Source organism: Tasmannia lanceolata, unplaced genomic scaffold, assembly GCF_043159265.1.
Source record: "Tasmannia lanceolata isolate RefF3 unplaced genomic scaffold, GAP_Taslan_0.1 ptg000054l, whole genome shotgun sequence".
Lineage (NCBI taxonomy): Eukaryota > Viridiplantae > Streptophyta > Magnoliopsida > Canellales > Winteraceae > Tasmannia > Tasmannia lanceolata.
Window position 1 is genome coordinate 2,658,962 of NW_027518731.1, and position 16,680 is coordinate 2,675,641.

Genomic DNA, 16,680 nt, shown 5'->3' on the forward strand with positions numbered 1-16,680 from the left:
TCTCCTAATTTCGGTTGTGGGTAGGTTTTGGCATATTTTTTTCGAGAAATGAGTCCGATTATACTGGTGGGTCCCCATCTAAAATGTGTGCAATCTGGACCATTGATGTTGCTGATCAAGGAGCTACGATGTTGGGACAATGTGAATAGCCATATGACCGGAGTTATATTCACCGGCCGAATCAACTGGAACTAATTACTCATGGGTCCTGAGGATTATAGACTCAGTCTTCATAGCATTTTCCTTTGAAAGACATCTAAACGATGGAAACTGATGTTTAAACTGCCCTTGTTTTGGTAGATACGCTGTCTCTTTGTCCAAAGGAATTTTCTGGAAAAGTTTAGAAAGGAATTTTTATTTTAAAATCTCCTACTTTTTTTACACACACAGAAAGACGACCCGAACCAACCCTAATCAATTTTTACTTAGAGGTACTTCCAACTTATGATAATATATCATTTAAATGAACCATCTCCCTCTAAATTGTTGAAAGAAAAAAAATTTCAGTCAAAAATATTTTTCTTGCAATACAAACAGGGACCTTAGTTTGGAACGACCCACATGATATCAGCACAATTCAAGCCCTTCATTTAAATGTTTTTCCATGTCTATATTATATGGTATAGCTTTCAACCACTCGTCTCCGCAGCGCTTTTGCTCTTCTTCCCATGCAGAGAATGGAGAGAAAAAATAATAATTTGACAAACATGAGCCCTGATGCCCATTTCTCCAAATCATGCTAAACAAGCAGCAAAAACTGCTGTTTTTTTTTGGAAGTGAAATGGAGTCACTTAGCCCATTTCTCGTGAATCTGTGCCCTGAACATGTCATCCGTATGCAGCCCAAATGGCCAAAAGTCGCCCTTGTTGAAGTAGAATGCCAGTTGATGGGAGTACAGAGCACAATATTAGCAAGCATAAACTATTCTACATAAATGCTATTACAATTGCCCCAAGCTTTTATAATCATACAATTCAGATGGTTTCAAGATCATCTAAAGATCAGTAATCCATAATTCAGTTTCTCATACGGTGTTCATGGACAATGTGATGAGAATTGATACAATTTAATTGTATGTTGTACAATTTTGAAATGAGGGAATAAATTATTCATCGATACAAACATTGCCCTGTGTTTCCAATTAGAAACTAATAAGTAGCATTTTAATTTAGGATAATCAAATGTAATGTAAAATACATGATTGGACATGGCATTAGAATCTCAGAATTCACCTGTGACGGAACTTGGGCTGAACGGAAAGCACCCCCGGTCTTGCATCATCAAAACGGTATCTGCACGCAATGGAATAGAAGGGCAAGAAAATCAGAGGGTCATAGCCATAATCAAACATTTCTAGTACATGAATCTTTCAGAAACTACGGGCGCGTTTGGCTACCATGATTTATTTTTTTTCATGATAAACTAGTGTCTCCAAGGCGGGTGTGAAGTGGCTAAAAATTAGGAAACAAAAATCAGGAAACTAGTGTCTCCACACGGTGAGAAGTGGCTAAAAATCAGGGGGGGGGGGGGGGGGGAGGGGAAACTCTATTCAAAATAGGATCGACTTTTTCCCGATTTTAGCCACTTCTCACCCTCATCTCAATCCTGACCTCTCAGATCTCTCTCCTCCCACCCGCCCTACCCCTCTCTCATTACTTGGAGATGAATTTATCATGGAAAAAAAAAATCCTGGTACACCTGCCCAGAATTTATTGGCTTTTTTTGCTGTAAGGGTAACAAGGTAGATATTCACCCGTTCTCAATGAGGAAGCTTCTCACCGCTGTAGGAAGTGCCGCTTGTCCTCGGCTATGGTTACCACTCCCTGTGAAAAATATGGAGTAGGTTAGATTATATTTGCTTGTCCTCAGCTATGGTTACCAGCCCCAAATCAGTGTTTAACAACTTGGACTCAGCACGAGAAGATATATTGAGGGGTGAGAAAAGAAAAGTCACGGTCATCAGGCTCCTTCTATGCAAGACAACTAGGATCAAATGGTTTTAAATAATGCTAGGAAAAATAAAGATCGAGAGCACTCTTTTTGAGACAAAGGGCATGGCTTATATCCGTTCAGTGTCGAGGGAGAGTACATCAACTAGTTTGGCTACGTAAAAAGAAAGTGTGCTAAAGGGGCAATTTTCTAACCTTGAATCACAAAGATGTCGAATTTGCACTGTGCCATATGATCTCAAGACTGCTTCAATTCCTTGATGCTGTGTAGGAATTAGTCGAGGTAAAAAGGAGTTGATGCATGTGAGTTAATGAGAAATTGACATCATCAATCATTGACTAGGTCAAGTTAAAGGAGTTTTTGATTGACTTAGGGAGGGGAAAAACTCTTACTCGCGCAATTCAATTTTCAGTTTTTCTGCTTTCAGTTTGGTTTTGGGTTTATTTTAAAACAACAAAAAGGAAGGGGGTGTTGGTTTGTGCAAGTACAAGCGCACATCAGGGTATAGTAAGTAACCCACACAATACTTGGTCTTCTTGGATAAGGTGGCTAGTGGCTTTTCTACAGCATAAGGACCTATATACACTCCCAGTTAATGTATTTTTGCATTCATGTCAAATAGTGATTCATTTGTGTTGATTCCTATGGTTTTGACTCTTGAGCTTTGCTAGCCATCTAGCCATTGAGGTTTTGGGTTTTTTTAAAACAGCAACAAAAAAGGAAGGGGGGTGTTGGTTTGTGCAAGTACAAGTGCACATCAGGGTATAGTAAGCAACCCACCCAATACTTGGTCTTCTTGGATAAGGTGGCTTGTGGTTTTTGTACAGCATAAGGACCTATATACACTACCTGTTAAATTTTTTTTGTATTCATGTCAAATAGTGATTCATATGTGTTGATTCCTATGGTTTTGACTTTTGAGTTTCACTAGCCATCTAGCCATTGAGGTTTCAAAGAACGATTTGGAGAAAAGTGGGTCATGCACTAAGTTCTTGAACTTTCAAATAAATGGGACCATATCGCTCAATGATGCAATATCAACAGCATAGACAAACATGTCTAAACAAACATACATTTGCTTACAATTATACATATGTAGGCATTCGTATGTATTGAATTAAATCTCACAGGTTCATACCTGTTATAACCTGTAACGCTGTTGGTCTTTCCCTAGATGATGCATATTGTTTATCTGCCTTTGCGTCCATATCCAAGCAACTAGTAAATTCAACTGAAGGAGAACGTACAATTCCCGCTAAAGGTTTGGATAGTCCATCAGAAGATACCGAACAATTCATAGGCATCTGGGTTTCAATACTATGCAGATGCTCCTGTAGGGCCTGCACAGCTTCAGATGCATGAAGACCATGCAAATCCAACTTCCATGTATCATTTTCGCTGTTCCGGATATACAGAATTTCCTTGGCTGCTTTGGCATTCAACTTTTCTGCACCCATCCATTCAGACCGGGCCTTCATTGAGAGCTCTTGTGCCGACAAGTGGTCTCCTCTTATAAAGGCATTACTGGCAGCACGTGAATGCTGAGATGCCAACCTGTTATTAAAAAAAAAAAGTGGACTTCTTAGGCAACGGATAGATCCAAAGCTGAATCTGCAGAATATCACATATACAGCACGTAATAAGAACAAAAAATATTTTTCTGAAAATTTGGTATCGTGGACAAACCAACATCCACGTGCCCTATTAGTAAAAACTAAAAAGCTTCCGTAAAAGGTAAAAGTAGATCATCTAAGGATCAAGCGGACTGCAGTAATTTGTGTACACTAACGCCATGTCTGGCAGCCAGGAATTTCTTTTTCATGATAAATTAGTGTCTCCAAGTGGTGAGAGAGGGGTAAGGCGGGTGGCAGGAGAGAGATTTGAGAGGGGGCGATTGAGATGAGGTTGAGAAGTGGCTAAAAATCAGGAAAATGTCGATCCTATTTTAAGTAGAGTTTTTTGTTTCCTGATTTTTAGCCACTTCACCCGCCCTACCCCTCTCTCACCGCTTCAAGTCACTATTTTATAATATAAAAAAAAAATCATGGTAGCCAAACGTTCCTTAAGAGAATTAGTTACAAGGCAAACATACCTCATCATCCTCATTGCATCTTTTCGATGGCTTATGTAGACATCATCCTCTTCCCACTCCGGCTCAACGGGTACAGAGAACAACTGACCCGAAATAAGTTTCAAATGCGTGCTGTTAGCTGACTGATTTTCTGAAACACCTTGATCTACACATTCAACTTTATCCTCATGTAGATGACCCTCAGGAACAGGGTCAGGTCTAGAAAGGTTAGACTTCGAGTCTTCGGAGTCAGATGAAACCATGGCTTTCAAAAGAATAGAAGCCTCGTCTTCATTGCTATTTACAGCTGCTAAAGTATCCTCAATTAAACTTTCATCAGCCCAGCTGTGTAGCATTTTCAGCTTTCTAAGAGTTGGAATAATGCTAGCTTCCTCTGCATTTCGATTGGTGAACTTCCTGCTATAATTATCAACTAGAATTTCATTTTTGGAGTTATCCATGAGCGATGGAAAATCTAAAGAAGGTTGAACCACTGAAGCAAAAGACTTTGGTGGATTATTATTTATCACAAAGTTTTCCCTACGCCCCCCAGAGATTATGTTTGGCATTGGAGGGTACGGATCCATGTCAAGCTCGGGCTTGTTACCTTGTTTCTGGCGCTGATTGAGATCAAAGGCAGCCCACCCAGAAGATCTACCCTTTGCCCGTGACATTTTCGAATATGGACTGGCCAATATGATCATTTGGGAGAATCAACAAGATTAAAGTGGTCCATTGTTCAAAAGAAGTGAAAAATATGCATGTCAACCTTCGAATCTCCCAGTTTCAAGATGAGCTTTTACTGCGCCTTGCCCTATGCATAAACCACATTGCGAATTAAATAAATTTTAGATTTCACTTCAATTTAAAATTCTCATCCATAATTCAAAATTTCAAAGCATAAATAATAAAGAAATAAATATAACTTTCTTGTTATTAATGGAAATGAAGCCCAACATTTTCCATGACGTTCAGTTATTTTCTCATAACTGAACCATGAAATTTGATAACTCTGATTAATGATTCTCCATGGATAACCTTCAGATTGAAAACCTAGCATAAAAAATCAAGCAGAAGAAATTTTTTATCTAGGAACCCGGGTGGCACCTGAATTTGTATTGATAGAAATAAAAGAAGTACATGAAGAGGACATTCCACCTTGCCTCTGGAACACAACCAAAATACTAAAGAAATCAACAACATAACCACACCATAATATAAAATAATTATTTAACTCGAACAGAAGGAATACCGAGCTGATCACATCTAACAGCCCTTCTCGCTTCTCTTGGGAATGTTTAAAATCAAAGCTTGAAGGCATTAAGTTCAATTGTTTCAAATCCATCTAAATTCTCTAAATCAAAAAATCAACAAGAAGAAAATCAAGGGATTCGGTGGAACCTAGATAAAAACACTTCAAACCTTTAATTTCATCAGAATCAAAGCATGAAAGATGCTTCAATTATTTTTTTCCATTTTAACTAAAATTTTCTCAAACTTTAATATAACGAGATTTAGCATATCCGCCTAAACTGAAAAACTTTAATAAATGGTCAAAATCAAATTTCAAAAACATGAAATTTGAAATTTTGTAAATAATTTCAGCTTTTCAAAAACATAAAATCCAACTTAAAATCAGCGCAAAAATACGGGTATTATCCATTTGTCTTCATAATTTTATGTTTATTTTTGGGACATGGGTTTTATTGTTATACTTTTATTGTAACTTGATGGTTAGAGACAAGGTTTAATGTCCTCTTCTTGTAATTTTTATTCCAACTAGTGTCAGGATTAGAGTTAGTCAATTTGAGCCGGGTAGATCCTTTCACCTTCTTCATGAAAATTTTCTAAAGGATTCATTAGCCGACCCCAACTAGTTTGGGACAAAAGCTTAGTTGAGTTGAGTCTCTGTTTGGATTGCAGCAATTTTTTTGGAAAAGTTTGGAAAGGAAAAATGTTTCTAAAATTTCCTACTTTGTTTACACATGAAAAAAAGATAACTTGAACCATCCATATTCAACTTTTACTTAGAGAGACCTTCAATATATGATAATATCCTTGTAAATTAAACATAATCATATCAATTCCCTCTAAATTGTGGAAAGAAAAAATACCATCAGAAATGTTTTTCTTGCACTCCAAACAAGGCCTTAAGGTTTCTAGATAAATTCCGGGTTTAAAAAAACTTGCAGGCATATTTTTATTTTTTTTTAAAAAACAATATCCAATGCCATTCACTACACCCCAATACAGAAATAAAATTTGGAGATTCTCCCTCAGAAAGCCACATACTGCAATGTTTTGATTAAAATCAAATAGTACAAACATGATATTAGAATTTTTTGGATCTTTTTTAAAGAATAAGGATAGAAATTAGGGTTTACCTTCTTTTTTTTGTAGAATGGAATTTCAGCTATATCGGAAGGCTACCCCAGAGCTCTCGAAACCATGGCGTTGAACGAGTCGAGAACGTGAGATCTGACGGTTCAGAGAGGTCAATAGGTCGATCGGACGGCGGAAAGTTGAAGATCGATGGAGTAGAAGATCTGCATCTGGTATCCATAAACGGCATGGAGAGAGAGAGAGAGATGAGTTTTTTCTCCGTGGAGGAAAACGAAGAAGATTCCAACCACAGGCCGAGGTATCTATAGTGTGAAACAGCAGGAAAGAACCCCCAAAACAGATCCATATTTACGGAGCTACCCTCCTACTTCAAGGCCATTCTTTCACCTTACGGAGGGATGCTAAGGTACAAATAATACAATGCGACCTCATTGTGGGTCTAATATTTGATTGATCTGAACCGTCCATTTGTATAGACTTTTCTTTGGATTTCTCTTGGCCCAAAAATTCACACAAATCACCCAATCTTGATGCCAATAACGTGGGATTTGGTAGGGAGTTCCACTGACAGGCATTTCCCGGCTCGTTGTCGCATGAGAGAGCAGCCACCTCACATGAATGAAAGAATAAGACAAAATCTGCACGTGAAATGACTCTGTGCGAAAGTTCTTAGCAAATCTCCATATTTATTTCCTATGAATGATTGAACGTGGTCGGTAAAAAAATCACTACATATCTAAATATAATCGGCAATGTATGTTAAACGACAAATAAATTATTAAAATGGACGGTCATGCATGTACCTCCAGCAAAAACAATATAGTGGGGCCTACATGATTGGGTGATCTAAACCATTCATTGTTTGACCTCACATATGTACAGCAGTATAGGTCATGTTCTAGGAAATGATATATTTGCCCCTTCTTTTTTTACTTGCTACAGCCTCCTCTAGTGTGAAAGAGCAGTCATAAAATCATAAATACATTAGAGGGAGCTGTCCCAACTAAATAAAAGGGGAAGGAATGTATCACTTCCGAAAATTTTCTCCTTCCTGGTCATAGATCAAGGCCGGCCCAACCAAATGGGGTGGGCATGTTTTTGCCGATTGGATGAATGGACCTGATGACATCCACGTAGCACACATTGCCCAATGGGGTGGGCATGTTTTTGTCGATTGGATCAATGGACCTGATGACATCCACGTAGCACACATTGCCCAATGGCGTGGGCATGTTTTTGTCGATTGGATCAATGGACCTGATGACATCCACGTAGCACACATTGCCGCTGTTTTTGGCCGAATTCAAACCACATCAATTTAGCGCCTTTCTTTTCCGTTTTTTGAAAGAAAAATCTCCCATTTTAGTCTTTGCCCTTCGAAATTCAGAGAGAGGGAGAGAGAGATTCCATGGAAAAAGTTTCAGAAGAAAAACCCAACAGCAAGGGAAGGCTCCCAACATGGACCCTCCAAGATTTCGAGATCGGGAAGCCCCTAGGAAGAGGAAAATTCGGCAGAGTTTACCTAGCCAGAGAAAAAAAGGTCACTCTTGATTTATTTCAACATTTCTTTTATTTCTTCAATTGTACATAAAACCCTCTTCTTTAATTCATCTTTCCAGCACAAGTACATAGTAGCCCTCAAAGTCATATTCAAACAACAGCTTGAGAAGCATAATTTGCACTACCAATTGCGAAGAGAGATCGAAATCCAAAGCAATCTCAGCCATCCAAACGTCCTCCAAATCTTCGGTTGGTTCCATGATGATGAGCGCATTTTCTTGATTCTCGAATATGCCGCAAGAGGAGAGCTTTTCAAAGAGCTCAGGGACTTGAAATACCTCTCTGAAAAACACGCTGCCACCGTAAAACTCTATTCTCTTATACTATAGGTTCTTGCTTTGTGAAACAACCAATTACTTCAAAAGCTTAAGCTTTTAGAGTTGGGGTTATTTAATCATCTTTACTTCAACACTCCCCCTCAGGTGTGGCCCCTCTTTTTTGTTGGAGCAAGCAGTTGAAAACAATGGATCTACTAATGAAAAACAGTGCAAAAATATATAATTATACTGACTTGAATGGATGATGGATTAATAACGATCTTGATTGATATACTACCGTACGTCCTTGAACGCTCACCTTAAAGTATTATTCCGCCCAACTCCGGTGCATGGATCACACGACTGAACCACCTCCAAGAACAGCAGGAGAATTGATTGTTGTAATGCACCACTCAACAATCCTACAAGGCAAGCTCTCTATTGAATACTTTCTATTTTTCTTGAGAGGCTCTAGAGTAGTTTCCTTTCTTGGTTTTTCTGGATGCTAGAATGAGGGCTCTATTTATAGAGTTCAAGTAGCAACCCAAAGGACACCCATTAAAAGTGATCATTAATGGATTCATGTATTTATAGGTGAGTCTTCTAAGAGTCTTACATGAATCCTTAATCATAAAGGTCATGCATGAATCTCTAGATGACTCTTCATAAATTCCAAGTCCTCATGCATGAATCTCCACATTCATTGAAACTTCTAACATTTAATGTTTCAATAAATATAGAGCCATACATGAATCTCTATATACAATGTTCATCATTATTATATACATGTTCAAGATTTAATAGAAGATTTAAAACTCATTTATTGGAACAAAATCCAACATTTTTTAGGGCTTGCCATACACGTGGCACAAGTGACCCCTCTTTTGGGTTGGCTGTACACGTGAATTTTTAATATCAAAGAGTTGTCAGGTATTGAACCTAGGACATTTTGTGAGGCAATGGCTCTGATACCATGCAAAACAACCAATTACTCCAAATGCTTAAGCTTTTAGAGTTGTTGTGATTTAATCATTTATACTTCAACATGCTTGTTATAATTAAATGAGAAGTGTTTTTTGTTTTTTCCCTTAGTATATTGCAAGTTTCGCTAGGGCATTGGCTTACTGCCATGAGAAGAATGTGATTCATAGGGACATCAAGCCAGAGAACTTGTTGCTGGATCTGGAGGTATGCAGAATTATAGTTAGTTCGAATTGGGAAATGATTGGGTGAAGAGAATGTTCATAAGTTGAAGGAAAAAAATTCTGAAAATGCATGTTTTTGTCTATTTACAACACGCATATCTACTATATATATTTACTTGAGTTTCAAAATAAGATACATAAAAAGCATGGGAGGATGATTAAATGCATGTGGTTGCTAGATTAGTAGTGTAGAACAAATCTATGATCGATGCTCTGATACCTATTGTTGTAAAACAAATCTAAGATTGCTGCTCTGAAACCAATTTATGATTAAACTCTTACAAGTTACAACGAATAATGTCTAAAAGTCGATGAGTAGCTTTTCAGTCCAAATTTCTACCAGTATAATCATATTTGAAATTATACCAAATACAAATATATTTCTTCCCATGCTCCCTATGTAGTAGGGAGAAAGATGCTTGATATTAAAGGTGTCACTAACATGCAAATTTGGAGGCAACATCACCTTGTGGGCTTAGCATTGATCTTCTACACAAGTTTGCAAGGAACTTTTTTCTTAGACTAGAGTTTATGATACCCGCCACTAGAATACCGTTCTTCTGAAAGATACACCCAATACTTTGTTTCCAACTTCAAAAGTAAGCTCTCAACAATAACGATCAGCATTCTCCTTGTACTTGCATAGCTAGCCTCAATGTTAAATCTTATTTATTTATGAAGAAATACCAAATCTTATCTCAAATCGTTCTCAAGCTCGTGCCTTGAAAAATATACTATACACTTTCCCTTTTCGAAATTCGAATTACCTTTGGAAGGCATCATGGTGAACATATCACCTTTCATGTAAGAAGTGTAGGCATTCTTTCTACCATCATGTATAACATCCTTATCAAATTTCCAAGATTTCCCATGCAGAATGTGACATGCATCTATGGGTACTATATTTCATCAAACACTATCGATGTGCTTATTTTTCTATAGACAATGGCATTGTTAAGATCCTCTTACCTCATTAGAGTTATTCAACCATGCTAAATTGTATGGTTGAGGTGTGCTTCCTGTTGAGAAAATCCGATCCGATCATTCACAAATGAAACAAAAAAGTAAAAATAAATACAAGAAAGCGACAAGATGAACACCGGGATTTTACGTTGTTCGGCACAAGCGAGAACATGATCTTCCACTATGATAAAACAATATACAAGGATTACAATGGATTAAGCCAAAACTCACAAACCCGCAACCCTTTTCTTGCCCTCTCACCCAAAACTGTACAAGAGAGTAGCCCTAGAAAACCCGAAAGAAAGCCCAAGAGAAAAACCACGAGAAGCAAAACCCCTTCTCCTTCTCTCACTCCTCCTCTCTGTCTTTCCTTCTCTCTTTCTCCTTCTCGCTCACTCTCCCCTTGAGGTAGCCGACACACCCCAAGCCTTGAGCCGCCCACCCTCTTTCTTGTTCAAAGAGAGCCCTTTATATCTTAGGTTTTTCAAAAACCTGAACATCCTACTTTCCTTTTTTGCCTCTACCGAATAGGAAACAAGACACAACTTTCCCAACACGTCTATCTTCAGGGTAAAGCTTATTCACTGCCTCCTTAGAAATCAGAGTCTCACAACTACCCGAATCTGAATCAATGGTGAGTTTGACTCTATGAACTACAATAGAAAACATGGCAGAGAACATATTATGTCTTAAGTCTCAACCAATGTACTTCCACCTTCTTAGGTGTATACTCACTAAGCAAGGGCCATATGAGTCTTCATAAAGAAAATTACCCTATTCTTCCAAAACACCTCCATTGCCTTAATCAAGTTCTTCAGTCTAACCTTGTTCTAGCATGTCTTATCGTATTTCTTCTACCGGGCGCTATTTCGAGCTTGAGAACATTCGAATAAAATATGGAGCTATGTGTAAAACTTCAACTTGTAGGTATTATTATTGATCTCTTCAAAATTTTGCATGGTCCATTTTTCGTAAGCTCTAGTTTACGATACTTTCCACTAGGATTCCTTTCTTTTGAAAGATGTGCCAATAGTTCTTTACTAACTTCAAAAGTAAGCTCTCAACAATGACGATCAGCATTGTCCTTATACTTTGCATAGCTAGACTTAACATTAGCTCTCACTTGTTTATGAATAGTCACTGAATCTTCGCTCAACTCATTCTCAAACTCATGCCTAGAAGAAGATATTATAAAGCATCAAGGTAGACTTCTCGTCATTAATTGTAAAAGTGTAGGCATTCTTTCTACCATCATATATAACAGCTTTAACAAATTGCCAAGATTTCCCAAGCAGAATGTGGAATGCATTCATATGTACTTTATTACAACACACACTTTCTTTGTACTTATTTTCTATAAAAAAAAAAAATCAAACCAAGCACCGTTAATATACTCTTACCTCATTAGAGTTATTCAATCATGGTAGCTTTTATGGTTGAGGGTGTGCCTCCATCTTTAAGTTAAGCTTATTCACCGCTTCTTGAGAAATCAGAGTCTCACAACTACTTGAATCAATGACGAGTTTGGCTCTATGTCCTCCGGTAGAACATGTAATATAGAATATATTATGTCTCAACCAATGTCCTTCCACCTTCTTAGGTGTATAGAAAAGCCTCCCTACTCACCAAGCAAGGGCCACAAGAGTCTTCATTAAGAATATTATCCTATTCTTCCATAACACCTTCATTGCCTTGATCAAATCTTTCCTCATAGCCTTGTTCTCACATGTCTTCTCTTGTTTCTTGTACTGGGAGCAATTTTCTAGCTTGAGGATATTCAAATAAAATGTGCCTCATCTTTCCACATTGAAAATGCTTCACATTGGCTCTATTAAGGATTATTTTGGATGAAGTCACTTTTGGAGCCATAAAAGTATTGATGTAGGATTTAGAGACCAAAAAATTACCTTGGTTCCGACCTTGTTGGCCTATATTAGAGGCCAGAGAGATATGGTCTATTGCTGTCCAGATTGGGAAAGGTCTAAGTAACACCCTCTTTTGAATTTCTTCAATAGCCTGACGCTTTACTTGATCCTTAGAAATAGTTTTAAATGTGTGGATCTGCAGTGTCATGGATGAATGGATTCAACATGCTCAAGTACCTTGCAATTAGTTGCTCTTGGGTGTCCCCCAACTGAATTTTAAATGTAACTTGTAGAACTCCACCGTGCATTGAGAAACCGTCTTCGTATCTAGAGTAAGTTTATGGATTCATTCATATAATGCTTGTTGATAATTAGAGGATAGAAATATCCCTCCCATCAGTCTTGTCATCTCATCCCAAGTAGTAATTGCCAATTGGAATAATTGAGCTTTTTGAATTTTCATTGATTACCACCATGTCGCCACATGGTCTCTAAGTCTCAAAGCAACCCGCAACACTCTTTTATGCATTGGCACTTGTAATAATAATAAAAAAAAAACTTACTCCAATGTGGTTACCCAATCAAGATGCTCTTCAACTTCTAATCCTCCACAAAATTCAAGAATTTCAACCTTTCATTTTTCTCATCGATTTTTTTTATTTCGGAATTCATTTCACTGGGAATTTTCAAGAAAATTAAAGTTATTTGGAGAATTTTATAAAATGTAGAATATATGCATTGTCTATGTGCTTGTTACCGAAAAAAGAAGCTAGAGGGATGTAATTGTGGTGAATTCAATTATGTATGTTGCAGGGTCGGCTGAAAATTGCGGATTTTGGATGGTCAGTGCAGTCTAGAACCAAGAGGCACACCATGTGTGGCACTTTGGATTATCTAGCCCCTGAAATTGTGGAGAACAAAGCACACGACTACACAGTTGATAACTGGACCTTGGGCATCCTCTGTTACGAATTACTTTATGGTGTTCCTCCATTCGAAACTGAGAGCCAGGTCAATACATGCAAAAGGTTAGGAAACTACCCCTTCATCTGCCTCATTCCCTTTATAGCTTACCTTCTCCACACAGTACTTAACAATGGATACTTTTGATGCAGGATAATAAAAGTCGACCTGAACTTCCCTTCCACCCCTCATGTGTCTGCAGAGGGGAAGGATCTCATCAGGAAGGTATGATTTTAAGTTGTTAAAGTATACAAGATCAAATAATGCCTTCTCCAACAGAGCAAAGGTCCTAGGTTCAAAACTCCTTGATATTAAAAAAACCACATGCAATGGCCAATCCAAAAAAGGGGCCACGTGTAGGCCAACCCTAAAAAAAGGGACCACACGTGAGAGGGTGTGTTGAAGTATAAAAGATTAAATAATGCCTTCTCCAACACCTTAAGCTTTTGGAGTAAATGGTTGTTTCATATAAGTGGCCTCTGTATTTCCTTATTTGCCAAGAATCAGACATATTTGTTGATATCCTAATTGTAAATATGCAGCTCTTGGTGAAGGATGCTTTGAAGAGGCTATCCCTTCAGAGAATTGTAGAGCATCCATGGATTGTGAACAATGCTGACCCTTCGGGTATATGCAATGAGGGGCATTGAATTGAAATGGCGGACTGAAGGTTCTTTTCCAAAGGCTTCTATATACATTACTACATACAATGTGAACTGAGCAGGCTCTGACTCTGAGGTTGAACTTTTTTTAGTTGGTTGGCTCTGCATAGGAGAGTAACTTTTGATGTACATTACTACATACAATATGGGGTGACTTTTTCTGGGTGTTTTTTTTTTTTTGCTTGCAGTTACTGGTTTCTTGTAACATTAGACAGAAAAAAAAGATTTTCAGGAGTTGTGCAGATAGAATGCTAGTTATACTGGTAGAAAACAAAGCATTGATAATCATACAATTTGTGTGTGTCTGTTGGGGAATCCATATCTCATTACAAATTGCAGTGCCTTGTGTGCGTTGTGTCATTTAGATGCATCAACAAGCTTTTCAATAGCCCTTGCCTTGGGCATGCATTAAGAGAACAACTTTACATGAAAAAAGAGTTTAGCTTTTCTGAATTGATTCCAATGCTTCAAATTGGACACTTGTAAAACCAGACATGTATCAGCAGAGGGGGATACCCTTCTACCATAAATTGTTTGACATGAACAGTAATAAAGAAAATGATATCCTCACCTTGTTTTCATAATGTCACTCTTGTGTTTTATTTTACATTAAAGCTCTTACAATGCCCAAAAGCTATCAACATCCAATCAGAATTGTGTATAGTAAAGAGGAGTAATATTGTTAAAAATACCTCAAAAGTCAAAACCCGTTGTGGAAATTTTATCCTTGGATAGAGTAGCTATTCTCCATTCCCATTGGAAAGCTTCATTAGACAAATGTTACAGCCTTACAGGCCACAAAAATGATGTAGGAAGCCGCTCTAAAATGGAAAACGGTCTAAGTGCCTCCCCGATACCATCAATCATTTCTTTTTTCTACTCATTGCATCATTGGCGACCACTATGTAATGTTTTGTTTCATCCTACCCTGCCACATACACTTGCGCTCAAATACATTATATTTGGTTTATAGAACAATCTGCTTGCATGAAAGTCTTTCTTTTTATTGTGTAATATTAATCAATACAAATATTTAGATATACAGCAAAATTTTCATAGCAGTTCTCTCTCATTTGAAATTGATTGCGAAGATCTTTACTACTTTCCAAGATTATACACTAATCTGCTGCAACCTTGCCTCCAAAGACCTTTCTATTGAAGCTTCTCAGATTTAAGATATTGCTTCACCTATTCTGGCTTCTTGTGAGAGAGATGTAGTCAGGCTGTTGGAGCATGAAATCAAATGTACTGAAAACTGAACTTCCAAGAAGATAAGAGAATTGGAGAGTTCATCGCATTCTCTTACAAGTGCACGCTAGTTTTGTTAAAGCCTAAGTTTTTGGAACTATATTTACCATCATTTTGTTCCCAGTTGCCCCCTCCACTAGTTGAACTACTAGAAGCTTATATATTTTTGCTACTCTTGCTATAGTTTGACAAGGAAGTGAATGCAGCCATGAAATTAAAAGCAGTTTTCTTGTAATATCATCAGATTCTATAACCTGATACCAGTATACCACATCTCATCAATCACCATGTTTTTTCCATCTTTTGTCAGTTGGAGAATTAATTTTGCTAACAATTTAAGCAGGTCTGGAAGAACTTGGGTTAAAGAAGAAAATTGAACATTATGCATTTGAAATATCGAGCTGAAAATAAAAATTACTCCGTCTAATCAGAAACCTTGTCTGAATCAACAAGAGATGCAGCTTTCCGCAAGCTGGATACTAACTAGCATATTAAGGCCCTGTTCGTTTTGGATTTTGAGAATCGATTGATTATTGGACTCAAAATTGCATTTGGAAGAGAAACAATAGTTAATCTTCTCTCACAGGATGGATCACACTTGGAGAAGCACATATGTATATCTGTTAGAATATACTCATTTGCCAATCAGATTTTAGCTGTGACTGTGAGAAAGGAATTGGATGTTGAATTTCCACAAATCACTAGTCATGCTTACAAAAAAGCGGTCTAAAAACATATTTAGCTGTGACAAAGGAATTAAGGATATTGAATTTCCATAAACCACTAATCTTAGTTATAAAGGATACAGTCTAAAAACATTTTAGGATATCAGAGAACAGTTAAGATTAAAAAAAAAGTGTCATCAACTCAAACATCTCACAACTGCATGTAGCATAAACTACTTGTGACAAAAAATGAAACAGTAAAGTGTGTAGTACACTTGTACTACAGTTGCCAGAAACTCCTTGGGCAGGTGGGAAACCCATTTCCCCTTAAACGCGTTTCTCGCGGGTGGGAAACTCGTTTTCCCTTAAACACGTTTCTCACGTTTCCAAAACGTTTCCAAAACATGATAAAAAAAATTGGAGAAATGTTTCCGAAACGCATGGGAAACATATGAGAAACTTATGTAAATCATGTGTGAAACACGTGATAAACGTATGCAACACTCGTAAAAAATGCATGTAAAAATTGTAGGAAACATGTGTGGAACTTACGAAAATCATGTTGGAAAAAAGACCTCAAAATTTGTGGAATAGATATTAAAAAGAAAACAATAGCATATATTACAATAAAAATAAAATAAAAATCAAATACAAATTTGAAATTAACAAAATTTAAATCTACAAAACCACATATTTGTGTTTTTCTTGTTTGTGTTTTTTCTATCGTTTCTAGTTTTCTAAGACGTTTCTCATATGATTTTCTATCGTTTTCTCGTTTCCCATGTATTTTTTTCATGTGTTTTCTGTTTCTGTTTCACGTTTCGTTTCCCGAAATCGTTTCCCACCCTGGTAACTATGACTTCTACCCTTCTTATATCTCACCATCTTCTTGGAATCCAATAGGTGAGAAGGTCAATCTCATTGACAG

The 16,680-nt window shown here is 37.3% G+C and overlaps 2 protein-coding genes across 9 annotated transcripts; one reads left to right on the plus strand and one right to left on the minus strand.

Moving 5' to 3' along the window:
* Positions 1 to 552: 552 nt before the first annotated feature.
* Positions 553 to 6,646, minus strand: LOC143864765 (smr (Small MutS Related) domain-containing protein). Of its 7 annotated transcripts, none has more exons than XM_077375584.1 (7): positions 6,406 to 6,646; positions 4,629 to 4,835; positions 4,043 to 4,438; positions 3,089 to 3,561; positions 1,754 to 1,823; positions 1,233 to 1,292; positions 553 to 862 (listed from the first exon to the last, which is right to left on the minus strand). In XM_077375584.1, the coding sequence occupies exons 3-7, from the start codon at positions 4,375 to 4,377 to the stop codon at positions 568 to 570; spliced, it is 1,233 nt and encodes a 410-aa protein (XP_077231699.1). In that variant the 5' UTR covers positions 4,378 to 4,438; positions 4,629 to 4,835; positions 6,406 to 6,646; the 3' UTR covers positions 553 to 567. The 7 variants fall into 7 exon arrangements, with proteins under 7 accessions (XP_077231699.1, XP_077231698.1, XP_077231694.1 ...); XM_077375583.1 differs by having other exon boundaries at positions 4,043 to 4,441; XM_077375579.1 differs by having other exon boundaries at positions 3,089 to 3,504; positions 4,043 to 4,835.
* Positions 6,647 to 7,716: 1,070 nt separating this feature from the next.
* Positions 7,717 to 14,154, plus strand: LOC143864839 (serine/threonine-protein kinase Aurora-3-like). 2 transcript variants are annotated; one of them, XM_077375693.1, is made up of 6 exons: positions 7,717 to 7,904; positions 7,984 to 8,226; positions 9,274 to 9,369; positions 13,028 to 13,242; positions 13,330 to 13,402; positions 13,720 to 14,154. In XM_077375693.1, the coding sequence occupies exons 1-6, from the start codon at positions 7,773 to 7,775 to the stop codon at positions 13,825 to 13,827; spliced, it is 867 nt and encodes a 288-aa protein (XP_077231808.1). In that variant the 5' UTR covers positions 7,717 to 7,772; the 3' UTR covers positions 13,828 to 14,154. The 2 variants fall into 2 exon arrangements, with proteins under 2 accessions (XP_077231808.1, XP_077231809.1); XM_077375694.1 differs by lacking the exon at positions 9,274 to 9,369.
* The last annotated feature ends 2,526 nt before the right edge of the window (positions 14,155 to 16,680 follow it).